At 40.1% G+C, this 13,655-nt stretch overlaps 1 protein-coding gene across 1 annotated transcript; it reads right to left on the bottom strand.

The window, feature by feature from the left end:
* Positions 1-206: 206 nt before the first annotated feature.
* On the bottom strand, positions 207-11,885 carry LOC122130109. The gene is made up of 3 exons (XM_042704799.1): positions 11,805-11,885; positions 1,180-1,470; positions 207-514 (listed from the first exon to the last, which is right to left on the bottom strand). The coding sequence occupies exons 1-3, from the start codon at positions 11,863-11,865 to the stop codon at positions 207-209; spliced, it is 660 nt and encodes a 219-aa protein (XP_042560733.1). The 5' UTR covers positions 11,866-11,885.
* Positions 11,886-13,655: the final 1,770 nt, after the last annotated feature.

The following is a 13,655-nucleotide window of genomic DNA, read 5'->3' as shown; positions in this document are numbered from 1 at the left end:
AATATGCTGTGTGTGTGTGTGTGTGTGCAATATGCTACTCAGTTTTAAAAGTCATTCTTTTATTCAGCTGTTGGGTCAGTGAGCCAAAACTGAGCCAGGAGCAGCAGTTATGCAGAGAACGTCGGCGACTTAAGACAACTTTACAAATCAGGTTCAATTCATCATACAAACAGCAGTAATTTAATATAATATTCATCTCATAATTTCTAACCTTTCACTTTGATGGTGTGGGAGACAGAAGTCTGAACCTGCCCTCCTGCAGTCAGCTGGCATGTGTGAGTATAAACAGAGTTTGGACCTCTGAGCTCCTCAGTCCGTGTGATTGAACAGGGAGGTGGGGTTTTGGTCTCGCAATTCTCAATAATCTTCAGGTCTTTCTTTGTCTCATCTGCCCAGCTCATACTAACTCCTTTAGTCTTATCTATTCCGTCCCAGTTATCAGGTGTGTGCAGGACGCAGTTGAGAGTCACATTACTGTTTGTCTCCATCTCAGTCTCACTGGGGGAAGCAGAGACTACAGGAAAAAATGACATCATCACACTACATCAGATTTAGCATACAGCAGACACCAGTTTTGAAACACAGTCATGAGTATTTAAGTTTTCTTTAAAGAGGACTTTTACCTTTAAGCATCATCAAGAAAAGGAATTATTTGTACATTTATTTAATTATTTAGGAAATATTTACATCCATCAGACACTTTGATCCTTTTATCCAAAGCAACTTGCAGTATAGGGCAGATATATAATTTTCCCCTGATCAGTATGTGTGCTCCCTGGGTATCAAACGTAAGGGGTTGGTGCTCTTATCTACCAGTAGAGCTACATGTACTTTTATGGAGTTTTGTCTAGAACTGGTGAGCTAATCCACTGAAAGCCAGCCTTGCCTTGCAAACACCAACAACAGCAGAGTTGGCACTAAGAAAAGCAAACTAGCTTGCATACTGATTTATTTCAGTGTCATGTCTCCTTCACATGACCATATAAGATGAAAATGGATTTGAGTATGTCATTAAGAATAGGTTACATACTGTAAAAAACCTTAAACAAAATAGTTAAAAACTGAAGGATACCATATAGTACTGACGAAATATATCCAACAAAATCAATTTCACTTCAGTTACTGAGCCCCTGAGGGCCTGAAAACAACAACAAATAAAACAACAACAATAACACCCACCCTGAAGAACAGACAGATAAACCTGCTCCTGGTTACAGGTGTAGAGTCCAACATCCTCAGTGGTGACATCAGTAATGTGGAGAGAACAGTCAGAGCCCAGACTCAGTCCCTTAGCTCTGTGTGTGACTGCAGTATAACTGATCTTTCCATTGGTGAACACTTCTCCAATAGCTTTAGAGCCGGTATAAATCCATTCAGTAGAAGAGCAGTCTGGAGGAACCACTTTCCTACAGGGAAGAGTGGCATTCCCACCCTCACTGGAAAAGACAGTGGGAGTCTTTCCTTGGACACCTGAATGATAAATGAAATCACATCAGTCAAAGCTAATGCTAACACTAAGATATATTGTGCACATCCTGTAGAGTGTCAAATGGGGTGTACAAATAGCTAGTGACTTATTTTGTTCCTGAATACGACATTCAACAACACAAATAACCAGTGAGTTGGAAGTGGGGTATAACAACACCATGTAACATCATCATAGTATAACATATCACCCAGCATGGTGACACTAAGAATAACATGATACCCATATTCTTCAGCAAACCCATTTTCAGAACAGCTACATGAAACTGTGTGTGTGTGTGTTTGTGTGTGTGTGTGTGTCTGTGTGTGTGAATGTGAGTGTGTAAATATGTGTGTGTGTGTGTGAATGTGTGTGAATATGTGTGTTTATGAAAGAGTGTGTGTGTTTGTGAATGTGTGTGAGTGTGTGTGTGAATGTGTGTGCTAGACAGCATGAGTGTGTGTGTGTGTGTGTGTGTGTTTGAGCGTGTGTGAATGTGTGTGTGTGAATGCATGTCTGGGAATTCAATTCAATTTTTTTTTTTCAATTCAATTTTATTTATATAGCGCCATAACAATACAATTGTCTCTAGGCGCTTTACAGAGCCCAGAGCCTGAACCCCCTTAGTGCAAGCACAATGGCAACACGGGCAAGAAAAAACTCCCTGTTAGTCAGGAAGGAACCTTAAGCAGAACCACGACACATAAGGGGGGACCCATCTGCTTGAGGTCGGCCGGGTGGAGATAGGAAGGGGGGATGGGGGAGGGTTCTGTGGCAGAAGGGGATGGGAAACAACAGGTGTTGTACATATCCTGCATTTGGTAGGTGTACATAATATATATACAGACATCCGGTGGTAAATACATGATACAAACAAGACCAGTTTAGTGGGTATACACTGTGCTCAAAGGTTTGCTGTTACAGGGGTAAGGGGAGTAGGAGCAGAGAACCATGTTGATGGTGGCGATGTTATATATTGTATATAAATGCTAGCATAGGGTATGAGGTAGAGTAAGTGTACGGCAGTGCGGTGGCGGTGGGTGCAATTGGCAGAGGGTTTCTACGGGTAGACCGGGTGGAGAGACTACAGCAGCGTCCCATAGCGAAGATAGTCTGGATTAGGAGAGAAAGAAAAAGAACAGTGAGTGGGTAGAGTTTGGCTGTCCATATGCGTAGTTGAGGAGTAGTGGGGGTGAGGAGCAATGTTTCCACTTCCATCAGCAATTGGAACATGCTACAAGGGAGAGAGAACATTTTTGTTAGTAGATATTTATTCCAGAAACAGATAAGGAGATACCTTTGGGTAGTAGATTTACAGTAGGCAATATGGCCATTTTATTAGCAATGTGATATGAGAGGAGAGGGAGGGAGAGAGAGAGCGAGAGAGAGAGGGAGAGGGGCTGCCTGGCTAGGTGTAAGGGAATATTATTTAATATATTATTTAGATTTTAGTCCAGTTTAGTTGATTAGTGGGGTATTACATGTGTTTAGATTTGTTTGGTTTATGTAATTTTGTCTTACACTAGCATCTGTTTACCTATCTACCAAGTGGTCCATGGAAAGCATCACAGGATTGAGAGAACTAAAAGGTGCGCCACCGGGTCTGGCAGGACAGCCTCCCAGCCGTGTCTGGCATTGTCTCTCTCACAAAATCTCTAAAAATTCAGTGTAGGGGCCTGGTGGTCTATATAGTGTCACAAGAGTGACCGGCTGAGTGGCTTTTGAGTTTGGATGCATAAGATGAAGTACCAGGACTTCAAATGATGCAAATTTAAGTTTAGGTCTTGGGGAAATACATAGGTTAGCAATGGAAATTGTAGCTACTCCACCTCCACGCCCTGTGCTGCGGGGGATGTGGCAGTTAACATGACTTGGAGGGGTGGACTCATTTAAGGCTAGGAATTCATCTGGTTTTAGCCAGGTTTCAGTTAGGAAAAGTATTTGGATGTTGTTGTCCGTTATCAACTCATTTATAAGTGCACCTTTTGATGTTAAGGACTGTATGTTAATAAGGCCCAGTTTTAGGATTGTACAAGTTTCATTGTGTGCTGATAAAGTTTGTATCTTTATTAGATTATCCTGATTAATACTTCTTTTAGTGTGATTTGCGTTGGGTTTGTACGTTCTGGGTATAGATACCGTTTGTGGTTTAATATGGGCAAAGAGTGTACTGGTGCAGCCGAAGTTAGTGTGGTCTGTCTTCCAGTGCTAATTTTGGGTTGTCAGTAGTAAGTTTGGGCTAAGTGTTGTATTAAGTTTTGAGAGAGGAGTGTAGCACCCTCCCAGGAGTGGTGGATGCCATCCTTCTGCAGTAGCCCAGGCTTTCTCCAAAAAGTCTGCCAGTTATTTATGAAATCTACGTTATTGTATGAGCACCATTCTGCTAACCAGTTATTAAGTGAGGATAGCCTGCTGTACATCTCATCACCGCGGTTTATGGGCATAGGGCCCGAACACACTACAGAGTCTGCCATTAGTGTAGCGGTATTGAGTAGCGATGCAAAGTTTAGTTTGGTGGTTTCCGATTGTCGTAGGCGGACATCGTTTACGCCTGTGTGAATAATATTTTTTTTAGAGAATCTCCGTTTAGCGATTAGTTTTAAGTGGGATTCGATGTCATTTGCTCTAGCTCCGGATATACAGCTCACTGTTTGTGACGGGGTTGCGAGTTTAATATGTCTCAGGGTGGAATCACCAATTACGAGAACTTCATCATCAGCATCGGTGATATTAATTGGGGAGAAACGGTTTGAAGTTGAGATTGGATGTGAGTGTGATACGGACATTGATTTATTTTTTCTACTACTTCCTCGCTTTACAGTTACCCATTTGTCTTGGGATTTAAGCTGCGGTGTTACCATGGGTGTGCTAGAAGACGGAGTGGCGTTGGTTAATGTAGTTATTTAGTTTCATCTACATGCTGGGTTTCGCTAGTTTGGGCTAACGAGGTAATATGGTCTAAGCTGAGGAGACGCGACTCAATTACAGATATCCTCGCTTCCAGGCTTGCCAGTAGCCTACACTTATTGCAAGTTTTGTGCCCATTGAAGGGTGTTGGGGAGTCGCTAAACATGTTACATTCCAGGCAGCAGACAGAGGTAGAAGAAAAAGCCATGGCCGTGGGAGCCAACTAAGGACAGTTAGCCAAGAGTGACAGAGAATAAGGGGGAGAGAATTCCCAGACTCGATGTAATGTGAAGGTTAGTAGTAGTGAGCGCAGTCACTGGGATACTTAAGTACAAAAGCAGATAAGCAGCCTTCCGGGGCTAGAGAGCACAGTAGGTAGCAACTCTTGCGTGTGAATGTGTATATGTGAATGGGAATGTGCGTGTGTGTATGAAGGTTTGTGTGTGTGTGTGTGTGTGTGTGTGTCAGTGAGAGAGAGTGTGTGTGTGTGAGTGTGTATCTAACTGTGAGTGTGTGTGTCTGAGTGTGAGAGTGTGTGTGAGCGTGAGAGAGAGAGAGATCTGGTGAGACAGAGAGACAGAGAGGATGTGTTTGAGGGCGTGTGCATGTGTAGACCTGTCCAAGTGCATGTTTGTGTTTTGGTAAGTTAAGCTTTAGGCAGCTGCACAATACCACTCTATATACACGGCAGAGGTGGTCCTCAATTATAAACAAGAATAAATGTCTCATAGAAAACAAGCCTACCTAAAACTCTTTGCTCCTGCCTGCTCATATTTTCAGGCAGCATCTTCATGAACAGCATTAGCTTAAAAATAAATTAATGTCAAGTGTCTAAGTAATATGAAGACAGGCTAATACTTTGTGTAGTGCCCTTGTTACATTACAGTTTATCTCATTATACCACAATATCAAGTGTAAGATACTAGCCAACAGAACACAAGATCACATTGATGCATGAAACTTTTCCTCTATCCCCAAGATATTCGCAGATTGTCTTTTCTTTCTTGTCTTTTAATTGTAGCCGTGGGCCAGTAATAATAGTTTGGTGCCCTCTCCCTCTCCAGTTTGCGCAGTTAGTCTCTCTCGCGCTCTCTCTCTCTGTCTCTCTTCCTGTCTCACACACTACGTCACTAATTGGGTAATTGGATCATAGACATATATACATATATGGGCCATTCTACCGAATTGGTGCAAAGTGTGGTCCTACAACAAGAAAAACTATTTACAAAACAATTAAGTATTCAAGCATATGGAGGACCAAACCTGCCATATTTATAAATGAATGAATGAATAAATAAATGTCCACTTCCATGCATTTAGACAGAAATAAATGAATAAATGTATTAATTAACGCACAATTGTCAATCAATAGTTACTTATAATTTACATTTATGTATGTATTTATTTCTGTATTCATTCATTTATTTATTCATTCATTCATTCACTTATTCATTCATTCATTCGTGCATTTATTTATTCATTCATTCATTGTTCCCAATATGATAATGAGAGGAGGCCAGTAGGCGTGGAAACTGACGTTCAGACATTTTGCAATCAATCCAGAGCCTTAGATTCAATCTAGCTATCTAGTGCAAGCACTTCCGCATTTTTCCGTAAGATCTGCATATAATATTTCAAGCTAGCTAATAACCTATAAAGATTCTTTATTATTGTTATTTATTCAGTCTAGGGCCAGAGACTGTGGAGAGATCTAGCTAGCTAGGTTGGTGACAATCTAGAGAACAGTACAGTAACGTAGCAGTGTGGAGCAAGATAGCTGCTAGTGACGTTATTGTTCAAGGGATGTGTGTGCGTGTTGCTGAAAGTATTTCACAGTCACTATAGCGATAACTTGCTTGTAAAATGATGATCCTGATGTAATGCTATGGCTTTGTATCAGATCGCCAGGTTATTGCTCTCAGGTTGTGCCTTATGCGTACCTTGGGATACTCAGGAGTAGGTTGCCCATTCACAAAATGCTACAAAGATTTAAATAAAAAAAGTTCATAATGGCCTTTTGGGACGTTTTGTTCAACATTGATACAGTATGTCAAGCTCCTGGCAACTAGCTGGCGTTTGCTATCGCTAGCTAGGATAGCTCAATGAGCAATTTTACAGACTGTAACATTAGCATTTTGACGGTAACATTAACATTTTGATTGTAACATTAACACATTTGTTGGAGAGACTAGTTATGTACTTCTGATGGTAATAATACTAGTTGCCATGAACCATAACTGTTTGGGGATGTTCTCTTAACTAGATAGTTAGTCATCATACCTAGCGATAGCGCAGTTCGCCAGATAGATAGCTAGCTAACTGCAAGCAGCTTAATTTATTTTGGAGCAGACATATGTGTATTTTGCGATATATTGAGTTGGGAGTGGGGTCTCCCACACTGTTTAATCCACAGCTGGCACCTTTCCTCCTGTGTTTTGGGCTTTGGAAATGCGAGAAAAAAACGACGTGTCCCTCTAATCTCGCAGGGTACCTTGTGTCAGATCTACAAGTCCCGTAGGCACACTGTTTCACCATGCTGCTCAGACCTCAAAGTTGTCGGACCTTCTTCTCTCAGTAGCGGTTGTTAAGGTATGATTGGATATACATTTTCATTTTCAACGAGATCGAGCAGTGCCGCCTACTCAACTACGATCGCCATCAACCACAGACCATACCACTATAGCCAGACAGAGATATTTAGAAACAAATAAAATGTTTGATCCATGTACTGCACCCGCTGACATTTTTATTTCTTTAACCTCGACGAAGTCCCTGCCAGAGCTCAAGTGTGGAGATATTTACATCTATCTAATAGAAAATCCATCCCCCTACACATCTCAAAAACTGAAAGCCTACAAAAGCACAGATAGTTATTTAATTTTCAGAAGTGGATGGGTTCACAACGCTGTCATCTGGAAGGTGAAAACAAAAAACATCTTCATAATCAGAGTAAAGATGAGTGCCATTTAATAGCTAGCTACCAGCTAGCGAGATACCTGCTGTTAGCTACGAGCTACCTGCTGTTAGCTACGAACTACCTGCTGTTAGCTACGAGCTACCTGCTGTTAGCTAGCAGCCTTTAGCCTACCCAACGCTGTTCTTTATCATTTCTGGTTTAAACAAGACCGAACACCTCGTCTGGCGAATGACAACTTAAATTATCTTCCCATATATTTTCTACTGGCATTGTAGTATTACCAGTTGGATGACAAAATACACTAGCCTAGCCTACTTTCTTAGGTACTTGTCGCAATCTCAGAGAAGAAACCGGGTAATCCAATTTGAATTGTGTTGATGCTTTGTTTCTTGACTTTATTACTTGATCTATTCCCGTTTTAGGTAGTTATTCTGATAAATGAGGCGACCAGAACAAGGTGACTGCTTTTATTGCCAGCCCCAAAAGTATGGCTGCTTTACTGTGTGTCCGAGAAAAATTGACCCAGAAGACGTCTACAATCAACTGGTAGCAACGTGGGCGGGTTTTAAATGCGATTAAAAAAAAATCCGGGTTTGTCTCCTCGCCGATTTGAACAGCCAACCGAGCAACAACTGTCTAGCATTTTACTACCTAAGTCAGACAATGTTAAAGCAGAGATATTAAATGATATTGAATGAAAGGTGGTCGGTTCCTGTATAAACTCCAGCGTTAGACAGGTGTGGAATGTGTTTTTTGCCCTTCAGCTGGTCATTCTGACGTCACGTGAAAACTATGAATTGCCCTTTTTCCATGACAGCAAGGTAAGGCTAACCTAATCGAATACAACGCGTTGAAAACGATTAGCCAATAGTGTGTCAAATACCGCCTACCTATTTTTGATTGACACATCTCATTAACATATTGAGATGAAGAAATACAGGAATGACTGAATAAATGAATGAATGAATGAATGAATAAATAAATAAATAAATAAATACATGAATGAATGAATACAGAAATAAATTAATGAATACAGAAATAAATTAATGAATGAATAAATGAATTAATACAGAAATAAATACATACATAAATGTAAATTATAAGTAACTATTGATTGACAATTGTGCATTAATTAATACATGTATTCATTTATTTCTGTCTAAATGCATGGATGTGGACATTTATTTATTTATTCATTCATTTGTAAATATGGCAGGTTTGGTCCTCCATACAAGCATAGATATTTACTAAGAATAGGTTATGGTCTATTTAAACCCAAGACATTAAATGAGATAAGCTAAATATATACAAAATCATCATTTATAGGGTACTTTCTATTGGGAAGTAGCTGTCCCCAACTCTGGCATCTAAATTTCAATGTCTGTAAATAACACTTTTTACATTTTAAAATTTTTTTTCAATGATCTAATTTCAAAGATCTTTATGATTAGGTTTAAACAGAACTTGGAAGATTTAGATTTATTGTGGGTTTAATTAAAAAAAAAAAAAAAACTATACTCAAAAAATCATGTCCATAGTTTTCATGTCACTACCGAAACACAGGAGTTTTAGTCCATTGGCTGAGCCTGTTTTTTAGCCACACCCCTGCATTTATAACCAGGCAGTGATACTGTTTTTGTGAACTGTGAACTGTTTTTTTTGCAAAGTATTATGTTTGTTTTTGCGTACACCTCTTCAAAGATTTGTTTGCTAGCCATGTGCTTGCTAGAATTATTTATTTATGCTCAAAGTTAGCTAGAATTGTCACTACCGAAACCGTCAATACCGAAACAGTCACTACCAAAACATATGGTAAAGTTTCGGTAGTGACATGATCGTTTCGGTAGTGACAAAATGGAATGGTAAGTAGTTCAATCCCATCATTTTGAAATAAATGTGTTATGCGGACTAAATGGTAAAGATGTAGATAATGTTGATTTCTATCTGAAAGTGAGGGAAAGGGAGAGAAAGAATCATAAGACACCAAAATGCCAAAAGGAAAAAGTGGAGCAGAGAGGCTGAGAGAATACCGACAAAGAGTGAGGGATGACCCAGTGAAACACCAAGAATATTTAAGGAAGGAAAGAGAAAGAAATAAGAAACGAAAGGAAGAAGGAAAGTTGAAATGTATCAGTGATTTATCCAACAGGGAGCAAAAGAAGGTCAGAAAATCATGGAGGAAAAGACAGCAAAAGCACAAAACATTTGTGTTTTTAATATTCCCAACCTAAAGCATGGTATGAGTTAAGATTAAGCAATAAGGTTGAGGAAATATGATACAACCTTGCAAACAAAACACTGTGGTCACTACCGAAACAGTGCAGTCACTACCGAAACACTGGATGTTTTGTAAAAAATAAAGTATATTGAGTTATCAACTAAAATGTTATGATACTGATTGGTTTAATGTATGTTCAATTTCACTCTGGAATCAATATGATCAGTATTTTGCATTTTACAAAGAAATATTGCACTTAGATTTGGATGAATTGTATAAATTGAACTTCGAAATTTGGTAAAAAATTAATTTTTATTGATTTCATTGTGAAAACCTTAAAGAAATATTTGTAAAAATACTCTTCAGAGAAGGGAAGGAAACACAATCTGAACAGGTTAATAATAATACGTTTTTACTATAGTTTATTACTATATTTCGGTAGTGACAATTTTTGGGAGAGGAAAAACATTCCAACACATTCTGAAAATACAATATAAAAATGAACGGTTCATTTACTAGATATGTGTACTGTAACGTGCCAAAATAGTCGCCCCATAATGCTGTGCAGCGGGCACATACTGTTATACTCTATGTGTTATACTCTATGTGATGCACTAGCGCATGTTCCCTAACAATGTTCCTTACGGTTCTAAGTACCTGTCGTTGTTATGTGTTGGGACAGAGGTTATACAGGTGTGTGACGGTAGCACAGCCTGTTCGTGGTAACTTGCACCAGGGCATAAAGCCCGTGCCATTCTGACAATGTGTTGTGTTTTAGTGTTAGTGCTATTTGTTTAACTACTGTATAGGAGGGCAGACGTTGGCAGCTGTATGTTGATGTGCTTGATGTGCATGTGGGGGAGTGACGCCGTGTTGGTGTTGTGCGTAGCAAGTGTCTGCTGGGTACTGTTACCGTAGCAGTGAGGGGATTTGTTCTCCAGAAGCCATCAGCCACAGTGTTCGTAGCCTACTTTAACAGGTATGTGTTAACCGACAGTGGTACAGGAGGTAGAGAAGTCGGTTAGTAATCGGAAGGCTAGTTCGATTCCCTGTCGAAGCGTCCTTGAGCAAGACACTGAACCCCTAATTGCTCCTGATGTGCAGTGTGCCATCAGTGTAAATGTAAAATGTGTATACATTGTAAGTTGCAAATATGTAAGTCGCTTTGGATAAAAGCGTCTGCTAAATGACAAAATGTAAATGTAAATGTTAACCTCTGTGTTGCGTACCAGCAAGCCATAATGGCCATTTATTTTATCACTGACAATCGATGACACTGTAATGTAGGCTGGCTAAATGTATTGCTGTTTTTAATTAGTGTTCTGCCATCGCCTTTTTCATGTGCTGCTTTTAAGGCTGTGGGATTAGCACAGCTGATTAGTCTTTTGATTGCTATTTTGCACTATGGTAAAGTACCAGCAACCATTCTTACCTGTGTTTGTTTTATATGCTTACAGTGTTGTAGACCCTTGCAGTTACACAGGGGTGCTAGTTGCTATTCTCTTTTTACGTGTGTTTGATGCATTGGTGCCGCTCATAGTTTGTTTACTTTATTGTGTTTGTTTATGTTCCTCTAGCCTATCGGCCTATGTCGCCTAGGTGTAGGTACAACTTATTTAATGCGAGCCGCAGGCTAGAGTGGATTTATTTTGTTTGTTTTTTCTTATTTTTACTTTACTTCCAGTTAATTTGTCTCCCTCCCCCCTCCACAGCTAATACAGTAGCCTCGGTGCTGATAAGGCCCATTAGTAACTTACCTTGGATATTCGGTCTCTGTAGTTTTTCTCACTCTAGTAGCCTAGCCTACAGAGATTGCAGTGTGCATGTAGTTTGAACTCTTAATTGCCTTGTCACATATCACCCATTTATTAATAAAGATTCTTTTTATACTTTCACAAAAAAACTGGCAATAGTATTATTGAGTTCCCCTTGCTCTAACATAATTTAGCCCACTTCAAGGGGTGGCGTAGTCGACTGTACCCGAGAGGGCGCTACATATGTCTGAGCTTTTTTTTTTACAAAAACACAGACTTGACAACACAACAACATTTTTAAGTTCACTTAGCCTGAGAAAGGTCCTCCTTCATGTAAGTTCTGTAGCTGATTTCCCTCTGCAGCTTTATCTTATTGCTAAACCAACCCACATGCTGTGAATACGGTGGATTGTATTTCACATTCAAATCCATTGCAACTTTAGTGCACTAATAGTAGTGTTGGTATGAATGGCAGTGTTACAGCAGGTGTCCCACTGGTAGTGCAGGTGGTTGTCAAGGTAATATTGGTTCCCCGTAACTCACCCATGTGGTCCTGACTCAGGCAGATCAGCAACACTATCAGAGCACAGGGGATGGACGCCATCTTCCTGTCCTGTTGACTCTGTACGGAGCTGGAAACTGAATGTGACTCTAGTCTCAGTGCCAGTCTTCCTTCTCTGTGTGTTTCCTCTAAATGCAGCAATGTGACGTGTGTGTGTGTTTGTGTGTGACGGAGTTCAACCCCTCCTGTTCCTCCTGTGGTAACAGGAACTAATAGCAGAATAGACAAATTTACACCAGCAAATCAGCAACACCAAAACCACACATGCTACTGGTGGTAGTTCTGAAAGCACATCAATCTATAGGATCTTTGCACTAGTCTGTGTGTGTGTTCCTTTATATGAGGAGTAACTGGGACCAAATCCTGAACCTGACTGATGGTGTTGTGCTGTGGTATACATCTCCTGATGTCCTTTTGAGCATCTTAAACCACAATCTACTACGACTTCAGTACTATACTGACACCAGTGTGTACTGTGTGTGTTTTTGTGTCTGTGTGGTGTGTGTGTGCACACATAAAAAACACTTACTCTTGTCTTGTATCGTGTTTTGTTAATGTATTTTTGGATGGACAACTAGAGGAATTTGAAAGGATTTTGCTGAATTTATCAAATGAACTGTTCACATGCATGCAGTCATAGAAGCATCCAGTAAGACTGTATACTAATTCTACAGTTGCTTGTGGTTGCATGTAGTTGTGTGACAGCCTTCTCACAGCCCTTGCTCTGGTTAGCACTCCTGATCCTTTTAGACTGGGGGTGAAGATGTTACTGCACTTTACTGGAATAAAGACAGATTGCTTCATCAACCACAAAAGAAACATCCTTTTTCTTACAAAGACAGATTGCTGCATCAACCATAAAAGAAACTTCCTTTTTTCTTACACCTTGCAGAGAAGGTCCTGGTGGATGTTTTTCCGCCCTCTCTGTTTCTTTATTTTCTCTCTCTCTCTCTCTCTCTCTCTCTCTCTCTCTCTCTCTCTCTCTCATACACACACACTATTCTCCCTCAGATGATCTACACACTTTACTCTACTGATGTTTATCTACCTCTGACTGATTCAACTCTATTTGTCAGCTACAAACTGACCTAAACACTCTTTACTGTACCTGACTGATTCAACTCCATCTGTCTCTGCCTCTCAGGTGATCCCCACGGCAAACCAAACACCTCTGTGAGTAAAACACACATAAGCATTTCAGTTTAGTGTTAATGGAAACCCATAAATGTGGTGTTCTCTAAGCATAGTTTTCATTCTGCTGCAACCAGTCAGTCCTTGTAGCCTTGTAGCCCTTGTTGGCTCTTTAGACCCAGCTGTTGCCAGACTCTTCATCAACCTCCATCAACTGCATTGGAGCTACAGGATGCCAGGCTGGGGTTCTAAGGAGTCTATAACTTCTTTAAGGTGGCATTGATGTTCAACTTCATGACGACTGAACCCTCACTGAGTTTTTTTTATTTTTTATCTTACATTAACCCCTCGTTGGTTGGGCTTTTTTTTGTAACTTACCCTTTGTTGTTTTTTACTCTTAGCAGTTATTTTATGAGGAAGACATTTTATGAACTTTAGATTCAGAATTTGGGCCCAGTTATTACTAGTACACAGATCCGATAGAGTGAGGATGCTAGCATGTGTGGTTGTGTTGTGTCTGTGTTTCTGGTGTCTATTCTGCTATTAGCTCACAGAACCATACACACTGCAGCAGGAACAGGAAGGGTTGAATTTCATCACACACACACACACACACAGGATCACATGGGTGAGTTACACTAAAGATCACACAAAAACTCTGTCACTACAGTGAAAAATGCAGTGTAGAGTTAACTGGAACA

This window comes from Clupea harengus, unplaced genomic scaffold, assembly GCF_900700415.2.
Source record: "Clupea harengus unplaced genomic scaffold, Ch_v2.0.2, whole genome shotgun sequence".
Taxonomy (NCBI): Eukaryota; Metazoa; Chordata; class Actinopteri; order Clupeiformes; family Clupeidae; genus Clupea; species Clupea harengus.
Note: the sequence above shows the minus strand (reverse complement) of the source record. Positions and strands in the feature narration are given on the sequence as shown.